The 13,079-nt window shown below is 34.5% G+C and overlaps 1 protein-coding gene and 1 long non-coding RNA gene across 3 annotated transcripts; one reads left to right on the top strand and one right to left on the bottom strand.

Moving 5' to 3' along the window:
* Window positions 1–638: 638 nt before the first annotated feature.
* On the bottom strand, window positions 639–4,319 carry LOC129374520 (interferon-induced protein 44-like). Its single transcript, XM_055052975.1, has 8 exons — window positions 4,200–4,319; window positions 4,083–4,105; window positions 3,977–4,010; window positions 3,074–3,275; window positions 2,633–2,791; window positions 1,758–1,926; window positions 1,341–1,441; window positions 639–1,261 (listed from the first exon to the last, which is right to left on the bottom strand). Exons 2-8 carry the CDS (start codon window positions 4,093–4,095, stop codon window positions 1,088–1,090), a joined length of 852 nt encoding a protein of 283 aa, XP_054908950.1. The 5' UTR covers window positions 4,096–4,105; window positions 4,200–4,319; the 3' UTR covers window positions 639–1,087.
* A 1,205-nt stretch (window positions 4,320–5,524) lies between these two features.
* On the top strand, window positions 5,525–12,714 carry LOC129374608 (uncharacterized). 2 transcript variants are annotated; one of them, XR_008607525.1, is made up of 9 exons: window positions 5,525–5,570; window positions 6,703–6,791; window positions 6,986–7,150; window positions 7,697–7,825; window positions 9,447–9,474; window positions 9,582–9,965; window positions 10,226–10,270; window positions 10,356–10,586; window positions 11,792–12,714. It is a non-coding gene; the product is annotated as an uncharacterized LOC129374608 (long non-coding RNA). The 2 variants fall into 2 exon arrangements; XR_008607524.1 differs by having other exon boundaries at window positions 7,697–9,474.
* The last annotated feature ends 365 nt before the right edge of the window (window positions 12,715–13,079 follow it).

The raw sequence follows: 13,079 nt of genomic DNA, 5'->3' as shown, positions 1-13,079 counted from the left end.
TTCACTTTCAGCTCTGACAGAGCTGCTGTGTGTTTGTCCTGTAGATGGAGTTAATCTGCTATGAACTCCTGAAAAGTAAATAGAAATATTCTGAGAAGCAAAAAACTGTTTAAAAACTTGGCTTGATTTATAGTTATCAAAATACAGCTCTACATTACAATGTCACTTGGTGACTTTGAACCTGTTCAGTGTTGAGCAGATGCATGATGTGATGCAGTAATCTGTTAATTTGTGTTAAATGTAGATGAACTCAAACAGCTAAAATCTGGTTTGTTTTCAAAACTGGTGCAAAACAATGTAGAATAAGATTAGAAATCAGAAAATGCTTTAACACTCTGTAACATAAACAGCTCTTGTTTCAAAACCTGGTATATTTGTGAGTGTGTTTAGCTATATGAAGTTTTAATTCTCAGGGGCTTTACTAGTTAAATATATTAAAACTGAAAATGTGAATATTTTACAACATATTATTGAAACCAAAAGTAATGTTTTTTATCCCAATTTAAATGTGTTTTGTTCTCTAATAGTTATTTTTAACCATCAACCTGTTTAAATTTACTTTTTTATTCTCTACCAGATACAAATTTGTAGAAATGATGGCAACTCGAATCTGCTTTTTTCTCCATTTTTTTATTTAGGACAATGACAACAGTAAACAGGAAAATGAGAAACCTAAACCACATTAAAATATATTTGATCACAATACAGGTATTTCTGCCAAACAATCCTCAGATTATCACAAATATCCTCAGATGTTTGAGAACCATTTTATGATTTTATGGTTTTACAGAACCATAAAATGTTCTGTTAAACAAGGCAGCTCTGTGCAGTGTGTTGCAATCTAGCATTCCCATTGTAATTAGAATTTACTTTTGTAGAACAAGTTCTTCCAAAACTATTCATATTTTGACTAATGTTTTGCATGATATGATCAAGCAGAACAAACATCACATTCAGGTAAACACAAGTTATTCTGAATGTTAATTATTCAAGAGATAGTTTTCAGCATGCCATTTCCTTTTATTCTTCTTTTCTCAACTTTAATCCCCTACAAACCCGCTTTGGAAATTTCAGAACATGTAAACTGTTAACATGAGTTTAGATTTTTCTCAATGAAGTCGTCTCCGAAGTCGATCATTTTCCTCAGGGCACTCAAGATCAGGATGTCAACGTCGTTTTTTATGTCAATTTCGTCACTGTAGTTCTTCACAGGGAAGATGCAGTTCATAGGGATTCCCACTGCTGCACTGAAGTCTTTCATCTGAATGCAAAAACAAACTGTTACAGTTACAGCTTATAGTTAGTTGTTCAAAATCTCCTGACAAATGTCTGAAACTCACCTTTTTTTGCAAGTGTTTGCTTCTGTATACATTCTTCACGTCTTTCTCTATTTCCCCACAGGCAGCATCGATGTGGGTCATCATGGCCATCTGAGGAATTCCTGCAGAGACAGAAACAGATGCTGAGGGAGTCATAGAAACATCATCCATGGAGATATCCATGGAGACAACCATCCATCATGGGTCAACATGCCAGACTAGTAAGGAAAAATAATCAAAACCAAAACAGGTCTTTTAAAGTATTTCTAAGTCTTTCTGCATTTATATGACTTTACCAAGAGTCAATTTATCAAAGCAGAAATGAACCGTAGTGGTGATCAAGATGCCTTCTGATTAATTCACAATGACTTTGATGGAACTCACTTTGGATTTTCCTCCTGTTGTTTGTCTAAATAATATGATTCTCTATAAACTCACCCAGTTCACTGGCTGTTTCTCTGACTTTCCTCATCTTCTCCAGAACTGAAGCATTAATCTGTGGCGCGTTGGCAGACATCACACAGACCAGGACATGAACCTTGTCATTAAGTGAGGGGTTTGGGTTGTAGCCAAAATCCTCTTTAGTCAGTGGGCCTAATGGGTTAAACTGTAAAAAAGAGAAACAGTAAGTATCTTTAAAAATAAGACAAAAAATATAAATTTTCTGATTAATTAATGTCCTTCAGATATTTGTAAATCTCACAAAATCTGAGAGGGGAGCAGCACCTGTTACGTAATCTAATGTTCAAGAAGCAGGAGAATCAGCTGAAATACACCAGAAGGACTCCTTTGTCAGCCATGTTTTTCAGCAGATCTACTGCTTCATCAAGCAGAGGGGACATCTGACTTAATTTGGAGATTTTGTGGAGGAAGCGTTCAAATCAATACCCTTCCTTCTTTACAACATGTAAACATAAAAACATGTTGTAAAGAACATGTTCTCTTTTGCCCAACAGGCGCTAGTCTCGTGTGTTGCTCTTAATTGTATTTACCCAAAATGCCCTGATTTTCAGGGTTAGGGTTAAGGTTAGTGATAAACATCTTTGTCATCAAAACAGGTAAAGAGGTTTCCATTATAGTTCACATAACTGTTGTGCAGGAGCAACAGTGGCAATTTCTAGTAATTTTACTATAAAGGTTGACAAGCTGTTGCTCAGACTTTCTTGAAAATCCAGCATTGAGAATAACTGGTCTGATCATCTGTAGTTTGTTGAAATTTTTGTTACTGTTAACAACTTGAAATGAAACCCTGCTGCTCCAGTTGTTCTAACCAGTATCTAACTGGTCCCAGCAGTGGGAACTTGTCCTTTCACCTTGTGACCCTCCCGTACGTGTCCTCTCATTGCCAGCTTGATGTCGCTAGCCTGGATCCCGCTGTCTTTACCGTCCTCCAGACCCATGACGTCGTTGAAAACCAGAGGAAAAAATGTCTTTGAAGTTCCTCGTCCGATCTGGATTTTATGAGTTTCATACTGAAACACAGAGAAAAAACATGTAACACAATTCCTGCTGGAAACGGAAAAAGTAAAGAGCAAATCTGCATCAGGGCTAGTTGTTTGATATCAGCTTTCTAAAAGATAATCCATATTCATTATTCACATAGCAGTGGTCAAAATTCATGGCAAACAGCTGATGAATTCTCAGAAGGCTAAATTACTATTTAAAAATGAATTAAATCAAGATTTAATTGAGGTTATATTACAAGGTGATGCAGTCATGCTCCTGTTGTGGAGAGAAACATCTTAGCTCGTTACTTTTATGGTGAAGCTTCTGTCGGAGGTGGTCGCACTGGCCAAAGCAGGAATGGACATTCGGCCTCGGAGGACGTTACTGACTGAGTTGATGAAACTGGATTTTCCAGCTCCAACGTGTCCAAACATGAGGACTCGAAGATGCTTGATGCCGTCAATTAAAGGTTTGTACTCCTTCACATACTGAAGGTCCTCCTGCTTCTCTCTGAGAACATAAAGTGGATACATGGATAAAATGGTTGATTCAGAAAAGTGCATTCAGTTATTTAGGTCATTGTACAGAGGGATTATGTTTGCACTGAGCCGTTTTATTCAGAAATGCAACTGAACATGGTTTGTACTTATGTTTATTAAAAAAGAATCTTATTTTCATATGCTTTTAATATTTTGTTCTGTTTCTAACAACAGTGTTAATAAAAATGAAAGCTTCGGCCTGAACTCTGACACTAATCACACTGACAGGCTATCTCCACTCTCTGATAACCTCTGGTCGCTTTTATGGCATTTAAAGATGGCTCAGGATCAAGTTTTGTAGAGTTATACAACACTTTTATTAGTTACTGCTTCACTACCATCAAATTATTGTCTATATTTTCTTGCTTGAATTGTCACTCAATGATGAATATTTATTACACAGAACACATCTTTGTTCCAGATTCAGCTTCTTGATCTGATCCAGTTTCTCTCTTCAGTTTGTGTTTATTTATTGTTACTTTGGTAAAACTTCTTATCACAATCCTGCAGGATCTTCCACTCTGAGCAGTCTCCTCTCCCCTGACTGATCAGCAGCAATTTATCTCTTCTTGTACTTTCTGTTGCTGTATTGTCTTTGCTTTTAGATTTTAGCAGAATGAGAGACAAACAGATTCATATTTATCAGTTTAAAAAGTCTCACAGTGAACTCACCCCCAGCGTAGTTCCCTCCAGGGTTTTTCCAGCACTGCATGAAAACATAAATTATAATTATTCAAAAGCAATTGAAAAAATTCAGAAACCCATTTTATTTACTTACATTGAGATGCCATTGTTGATCTTCTGCAAAGACAAACAGTAATGCAGTCATGTTCAGCATTTCATTTAACTTCTCTCAAACATTTGCTTCAATCACAGATATGAGGTTTTTACTTACCAAGATGATTTAACAGTGTAGCTCTGCAAAATGTTTTACTCAACACAAAAGAAAGTTACAGGCTGAAGACAGTGAAAGTGAACAATAAATGAATGAGCTGTTTTTGGTCCTCAAAACATCCCACAGTTAGTTCTGTGGTGCAAAATGAAACCAGAAGCATCCATCCCTCCATATAAGTAGCCTCTCCCCTCTTAGATTGATCATGTGACTTGTGAAATCTCCTTTTTCTGACTGCAAGCCTTTCTTTTTCCTTCTTTCCTTCTTCACTTCTTATCTTCTTTCTTTTTTTTCATTTCCTTGTCCTTTTCTTTCCTCCTCTCTTTTTTCTTTCTTTTATTCATTCATTCGTTGAACTGATTGTAGGGATTCATTAAACATTATCACGCTGGTTTAAATCATCTTTGTCTTACTGTTTTGCACTCCATTTTTAACAGTAACATATTTCCCTCTCTTACCAGAGTTACTCATGAAGTACCACAGGGTTAGATGCTTGAGAAGAAACTTTTTATTTAGAGCCACGCAATAAATTTGAGTAGTTTTGAAAAATTAAGTCACTCAATTCCTTAAGTGAAACACGTTACAGAATGACTTACACAGAAACTGATGTTTTCAATCCTTTTCTGCTTGCAACTAACTAAAATATTACATTGATCTGTGGTATTTATTTTCCCTTGATTACCAAATTCTATGATATTTCTTCAATATGTGTCAAAATACCAAGGACTTGTGTACTAAGGAAGTCACATAGCATAGTTCTGGTGACGGATCAATTACTGAATGAGCAAACGACTCACAAAAAAAGAACAATGAGTAGATGGAGGCACTTTATAACACCTTCTGCTTAAAATATGTCTTATAATAAATGTTTGACAAATTAATTCATAAAGGCATTTTAAAAAATGTTTTGAAAATAAACACCCTAAACAAGTAATCAAAACATCTTTATTTTCTACAACATCTAACAATCAACATGCATCCAGCTTTACCCTGAAACAACTTTAAAATACATGATTGAGAAACTAGTTTTCCATTTATTTTTTCATTTAATTTGGGACATTGACCATAAGAACCAATTTAACAAAGTGAGTTCAGAGAACCTTTGAGGTGACTCATCAAAAGTCTGCAAATATCCTTTTGAAAGTGAGTGAGCAGTTTTTACAGATTGAGCCAGTAATCTGCATGGACACACCGAGCCTGCAAAACTGAAAGTGAAAGTAAAAATTGCTCTTTAGCAGAAGCTGCGGCGTTTACTGTAAGTCACGTGATCACGTCATAATGGGAGGGATTTCTACCAAGACTTATTTATCCTCAGCGAGGCTGCAGAGCAGCAAAACGCGGAAATACTGGATCAGAACAGCATGAGCTCTTCAGGTAATATTTTCATCAGCTGTTGTTTCTCTATGTCTGTATTAAGATCTCTGTGGGGAGCATATACCCGGTTTTCTTTAGTTAAATTGATCTCACATTTCATACAATTTCATTCTTGTAATCTCTGCTTAAGAAAAGACGAACAACTCAGAATTACACAATCTATTAAGTTACTATTTACTTAATTCTATTTCCTTTCCTGATCAACCAAGCTAAAAACACACCTCCTGGTGAGCCTCTGATCAGACCAGTGTGTTTCCTCTAGATTTTATTTACTCTTCCATTTCCCTGCTTTAGAGCTGTTGCTACTTGCATGGAGAGAGCCAGAGATCTGGTTAGGAGACTCCAGCAACACTTTCAGACAGTCAGACAATCATTTTTCTAATCAGTAACAATACAAGCAAGAACTACTATCAGATAAACCTGAACTCAACTTATTATGACTTATTATAGTCCATGACAGTCCTCCACTACATGGCAGAGAGACTTTGGATGAAACTCTGACCCACAAATTTATAAATTTCCATATGAAATCTGAGGCCAAATCTGTTCAAACCTTCAAGCAAATCTGATTGATTCTCATTTTTGTAAAATGAAATTACAATAATGTTTTACTAACCTCCTAAAATAGTTTTATTTAATAAAAATTTAAGATGACAGTCAGGACATTGACATGATTGGGTGGTGATGTCATGTTTGGTGAAAATGCTAATTAAGTCAACTAAAATGGAGCGAGTTATTTATTCCAGGACAGTAAACTTTTAATAACCAAAAAGTATAATTTCATCAGTTTACACTTAGGTTGAATCTCATTGGTTACAAGGAATATGATAAACAAGGGAAAAAAACCTGAAGAAACAAAGTTTAATTACTTTAATTAAGCATTTTACCAAATATAATTGTGAATTAGTTTGGGAAATCAAATTACCAAATTATAGTCATTATTAATGACCTTGTCAATATCAAAAATCATCAAACAAAATACTATCTGTTGAAAAAACTCTTGGTGTGTTCACCTTTGGAAAGATCCATGAAAACATGAACCATGACAGTTTGAAATTTACATCAATGTCACAATTAAACGAATATGAAGTCTGTTCTGTGTACCTGAACATCCAATCACCTGTCTTCATAGATAACAACACTTCTATGGATATATCTGAGCCAGAAAACAAAAAGAAAAAGCAAAACAATGAGTCAGGAACAGGACCCACAGGATCATGGGTAAGGTTTCTTGTGACTTATTTGTTATTAGAGGGTGGAAGGCAAGTTTTCTGTGATGTGCAAAAATGATAAAGATCCGATTTTTGAAAAGTTTCTGTTTGTAAAATGTTTGAGTCTGTGAGGTGAAATGATGAAAATGTCAATAAAATAATAATTTTTTGTTTTTAACACCAATGGTCTCTCTTGATTTATAGGCTGAGAAGTTGATGAAATGCCCAACCTGTAAAGCAGAGTTTGCTCCTTCTGTCACGTTCTGTAAGGAGATAAATGACCACTATAAACTTAATATTGGTCTGCACCAGGACAATGAAGATGACCTGCATGATGATTTCAAGGAAAAGTTAGACTGGACAAACAAGGTAAGATAAAACCTAAGACGACATAGATCTTTATGAGATGTAAGAACATTTCCATTGATTTATTTATTTATTTATAATACAATTTAGTAATACAATAGTATTTCAGTTCTTCAAACAAAGTTTAACTTTAGGAAGAGAAAATATAAGTTGAAAAGGTCTTCAAATAATGATTTAATTTACTGAGAAAAGAAAGGACAAGATACTTAATTGAACAATTAACTGACAGTGTTGCCCCTGACAGCAACAAGTGCTATCAAACATTTTTTTTAAACTGGCAACAATCGTTTTAAATATTTGTTGAGGAATTTTGTCAGGAATTGTTTTAATTCAACTGTGTGGTTCGAGCACGAATGTCCTACAAAACCCAAAGGTCCTGCAGGAGTTTCAGGTAGGTTACAATATGGTTACAATAATTGCAGAAAGTCCAACAGGTTCTCAACAATCAAAGCAGCTCAAGACCGTCACACTATCACCTTGTTTGACTTTTGTATATCAATAGTATGTAATATAACTTCACAGTGAAAAGTTTCTCTCTTGTCTCTTCAGGCTAAAGTTACCAGCAAAGAGATGCAATGTCCCAACTGTAAAGACAGTTTTCCTGTAAGACACAGTGTTTCTAGCTGGACTAATAAGATGGGTGGATTCAACATTGAGTTCTCCTTTAATATTTCTAAGGTAAGCTGTTAGGTATTTTCCTTGAACCTACAATAAAATAACCACAGACAACGTATATGAATTAAATATGGTCAGGCTTCTGCAGAAGGAGAAATCCCGATCAACAGCTCCTCCGGGCTGGTCAAAAGAGAGTTCTGATCTGCTTTCACGTGAGCTCCCTCTTTATTGTCAAAGCATCAAACAACAGAGGTCGTAAAACATTTAACACAAACAGACCAACAACTCAGTTCCAGGTGTGATATCTAATTTACAATCTGAGCCCAGTTCAGCTCTGGGTCAAACTGTCACCTAAGACCGGGTAGATAAACACCAGAGAAAACTTTAGGGTCTGAGAACCATAAAGTTTTACTATCTCGCATGAAGACAGTCGTAACCTCCAGGTCAGTTTATACTAAAATCACAATAATACTTTAGACTGAATATAAACTAAAGTAACAACAAAATGATAATGTTAAAAAATATCTAACATAAGCTAAGATGACTAGTCAGCTTTCTTTAGTCAGAATTTTCTCTGTGCAGAGCAGGTGATTTTAAACATCAGAGTTCATAGATCTATGTATGTAGAGCTGAACACAAAGTTTTTACAGTTTATCTTCTGTTGCCTGTGTAGAGCTCCTGTCTGTCTATTACAATTTGTTTTTTCCATCAAAGGGGCTAAACCAGTGTGGAATTGCCGACAGAGACTTTTCTGTCAACAAGAAAATCTAAATATTTTGATTAGAACTTGCATGAAGAAGATAACTGACACAAATATTAGGAGATGAAATTCAGTCAGATCTAGTTGTAGTTAGAAGGATATTATACATAAAATATCAGATAAAATTTTTCTTCTTAAAAAGTAGGAAGCGAATAAAGATTTAAGTTCAGTGTCAAGTGTTGGTCAAGTGTTACCAGAGCAATAAAATATGAAAAACAAATGGATTGGGTGCCCAGAATTACTTCTCACTAATATTGAATGTGAACATATTGTTCTTATGATGGAGGTTGTGGTGTGAAGGTACATGAGTGTCTTCTAAAAACTTACCATTCAGTCCTTTTGCAGCTGAAAAGATGTATTGAATGGATGCAATGTTTATGTACAGGACTTAGAGAGCAAAGCTATAATTGGATACACAATTTTAAAAAGCAGAGGTGACTCTCAACTACCTCTAAACTCAAAAGTGTGAGAACATTAAAGTTTATCTACAGTGATAATGGGGAATGAGAGGGGACTAAATGAGATCTCTGGATCAGAATTATTCATGTTATTAGTAATAATTAAACAACTCCAAGCCAAATGTCCTCACACACAGTGAGAAAAAAAATCAGCTTGTTTTCCAAATTTAGCTCATTAAGCATTTAATCCACATAAATTCTGTGAAGATTTTAGGATAAATTTCTTCTGATGCTTTTATGCTACATTCAGTTAAAACTCATACACTTGACTGTCTAAAAATAAAAAAAAGACATATAGTTTTTTTTTCTTCTTTGCTAATAATACCACAGTCCTATTCTAAAGATGGCCTTTCCTGTGTCAGGCCATCTTTGCCCAGCAAATAATCTACATTCAATTGAATCATCAACATTCAATGTATAGCTTTATTCTTACATGTTTTTTTCTGGATGTTTCTTCTGTGTGTAGGACAACAAGCCAGAAGGGGCGACTGCGGGTTCGTTTTTTGCCTTTGATCAAATTTTAAATCCAAAGTTTAGCTACATGAAAGCTAAAACATTGTTTATGTAAAAACTAAGTTAGAACTACCTGCTCTCTCTGCAGAAACATCATCTGCAATGGTGAACAACTTGGGTAAGTCAACAAAGTTTTATTTTGGTAACTGTTGCAAACATAAGTTAACTTATATATTTTATTTTCTTACATACATGATTATAAACATGGTGATGTCACACAGTACCTTGTGTTACAGATGCTGATAGTTATTCTGAGTATTATAGATTCATTCCAGTACTTATTGAGTCATGATAAGTTTGTGTTGCACTGGCGACAACATGCTTGTTATTATTGGATCCCACATTATGTTTAGTTTCAGTTTCTGCTGCAGCTCTGAAAGAAACTTTCTTTATTTTTTTCAAATACCAGAATATGAGACCAATAACTCTTCACTACGGAGTCGTGTGAGTGGTGCTTTTTCTTATCTGACAGGTCTGTGGAAGCAATTCTATGAATACAAACTATATAATCTAATAGAATATGCTCTTTTATTAAAAAATTGTAACCATTTTTGAAAGAATATTATTTAAATTATACATTCATAATGAGATTATTTATCCTTTTTTCTTTCACTGTAAATGACTGAACTTGTCTGAAACTGACTTTAGTGTCAATCATAAACAGATGTGTTGCCAAGAATTTAATCATAATATTTATGGTTTGTTTTTATTTCTGTTACTTTTAATTACAAGATAAACTAACAACTCTAAACAAACCTGAGAAATCAAATCAACCCAGTAAGTCCATCTTCCATTTTTACACATTTTGTAATATGTGAAAGTTTGGCAGATATTAATGTCAACTATTATCCAACTTTTTCAGCTAGCAGCAGAGGATGGTTTATTCCAACTCCAGTGGTGAAGGTCCACTGTACTCTTACCAGTGATACTTTTGGTGCTGATGCTGCCATAATGAAACAATTGAAGAACAACTTAAAGTCATCAGTGCATTTGGAAGAAACAACCAGGAGGAACTGCAGCATCATCATTGTCTTCTGTCCAGTCAGTAGCAGTTATGAATCAGAAGTAAAGTCTGCCATGGAAAAAGAAGGAGGTAATAATCATTTGCAACTTCTAATTCATTTTACCATTACCAGCATCTGGTTCCAGCCAGATAGTTTGATTTGTCACATTATGTTTTGCACTTAAAGGATAAATAAAATGGGCCTGCTGTGTTTTCTACATCCCCATAGTAAAAGAAAAACAACAAAAATGCAGCTTTCATAGATTTTCATCACTGTGTTGCCTTTGACTGCATGTAATGCTAGAACTTCTTGCACAACAATCTGGTTAGTATAAACAAATCAGGGCTTCATATTTGTTCACCAATAACAACTGACATTTAAATTATTAGAAGAATTTTTGGTAACACTTTATTTGACGGGTTGTGATTAAACTTTAGCTTTAATAACATCAAGCTAAATAATTTTTATAGTTTAATCAGTAATACATTTATAACAAATGTATGTCAAATCATAATTTGTTGATTAATGACAAATTGTCATAACAAAGACATTTTGAATAATGTCAACTTTAATTGTCATGATTTACTGAAAGACACTTTATGACTTACTCATGTTCAGGACAGGTGTTATGTCATGTTTATGACGGTGTCATGACAGTCTTATTCACAACCCGTCAAATAAAGTGTTTCTGAACATTTTATGCTCATTTATAAAAATTTCAATTCACCCTTTTGATCAAAATAGGCAAATACACAAAACATGAGGGTCTTCCAGAAATCATGCAAAAACCTGGTCAACAATGATAAGGGTCTGATTACTGTAAGGCCTAAAAATTTATGTATTATTCAGAAGGATATAAATAAGTTTCAGTATTTTAATCTTTAATAAAAATCTTTTTTTTCCTATTTTATCCTCCTTTTGAATTATTTCCATATGTTTTGATAAATATGTTTCATTTCATATCAGAACTAAACTTATAGGTCAAAAGAGTAAAAGGTTTAATTCAATCAGGATAATGAATTGTTGGACTTTTGATTTTGTAAGTTTTTAGTTAATCTAAGTTATCAAAAATAAGTGATAATTAAAGTGAAAATTGTTGTTTCATTTCATTTTGACTTGTAAAACCAGAACGTTTATGATCCATGATCCACTTCTTGGTTCAGACTAGTGTTGAAGGCCAGGATTTAGTTTGCTCCAGTTCACATTTCCAGATTTAAACTGAGAGAGAAGTTTATTTCCATTTGATGAACTCAGCTCTACATGATAATCACTATGTATTTATTTTGTTTTCCAGTCTCATCATCTGGTAAACTGTTCATTCTGGTTCTGATGCATCACACCAGAGACCTGGACTATTCCACTGCAGGATGTGACACCTCTGAAGTGCTGAAAAATGTGTTTTATGTCCATGTTTTTTACCATGAGACTGCAAAAGGATTACTGAAATGTTCACAAAATGACCAAGCAATCAAGTTAATTGAAGACAAACTTCTCTCCAAGACATAGAGAGCTTCTGCTTTCTGCCAGTTTTGTTTTAAGTACTTTAATATATCAATACTTTTCAGCAGAGACCACAATAGCGTATTATTATTTGATGATGGAATAACAAAGGAAAAACTTGGATTTACTGAGCTTCAGACTGTAAACAGCAGTTTTTTCTTCCATGTGTCTTCAATTCTGTTTTTTCTGAATGTTTTTCTCTACTAGAATGTATTTTATAACGAACTACAAGTTTGTTCTGATTCGAGGGAAGATTTGGGCCGAAACTACCGTAATTAGCAAATAAAAGAAAAAAAGAACAGAAGATAGACAGGTGTGCAGAAAATGTTCTGGTCTGGGTTTGTTCCCCTGTTTATTTCATCCTGTAAGACTGAAGTCAGTTTCCTGTTTGCTGGATGAACTTCCTGTGATGTAATCCCACTCCTCTTCTCATACCCACTTATGCAGAAGGTTCCAATTTTTTCCTCAACCTCAAACTGAGAAACTCAAAATGTTATTCAGCTTTGAAAAATAAAAACAGTGGAAATAAATGATGTAGAACATGTAGATTTTCTACTGGATTAGGATGATTAGATCTTATTTGTATGCATTTTAATTGCAGATGTTGTTACTGGAACGTACCACCAATAAGTGTCATGTTTAATGTTGGTTGGTTTTCATTACACCTTTACTGACAGACAAAACATCGCTGAATAAACAGAATAATTATTTGTTTCATTTATTGTCATTTGTGTCTGTTTTCAATAATCTAATGTTCCACATAGGAAAGAAAGGAAGGTGAGCGGCACAGATTGTTTTGTTGCTACCTCTGATTTCACTACTCACAGCTTTTTATGTGACATTAATATTATAACTGTAAAATCAATGTGATTAAACTTCACAGGACATTATTGCCAAACTAAAGACAACACTGTCCTCTGCTGCTCCAGCCTCACCCCCTGCTGACAGCACTGATTGGTCCCTGTTTGCCTTCAGTGCATCTTTCACCAGAGTTATGCGGCTCAAATTGATGTTCAGTCTGAGGAAGCAATGTTTAATGAATTCTTCTCTTTTGTTTTATGCTTTGAACTGAAGTTCAAAGA

The sequence above is a fragment of the Poeciliopsis prolifica genome, unplaced genomic scaffold, assembly GCF_027474105.1.
Source record: "Poeciliopsis prolifica strain line A6 unplaced genomic scaffold, Auburn_PproV2 SCAFFOLD036, whole genome shotgun sequence".
NCBI lineage: Eukaryota > Metazoa > Chordata > Actinopteri > Cyprinodontiformes > Poeciliidae > Poeciliopsis > Poeciliopsis prolifica.
Note: the sequence above shows the minus strand (reverse complement) of the source record. Positions and strands in the feature narration are given on the sequence as shown.

Bases quoted from the DNA above. Each gene is read 5' to 3' on its own strand.
- LOC129374520 (XM_055052975.1), bottom strand. The intron at 2,792-3,073 runs GTAACGAGCTAA...TCTGTGTTTCAG, and splicing joins ACAGAAGCTTCACCATAAAA to TATGAAACTCATAAAATCCA. The intron at 1,262-1,340 runs GTGAGTTTCAGA...TTTTGCATTCAG, and splicing joins GCAAACACTTGCAAAAAAAG to ATGAAAGACTTCAGTGCAGC.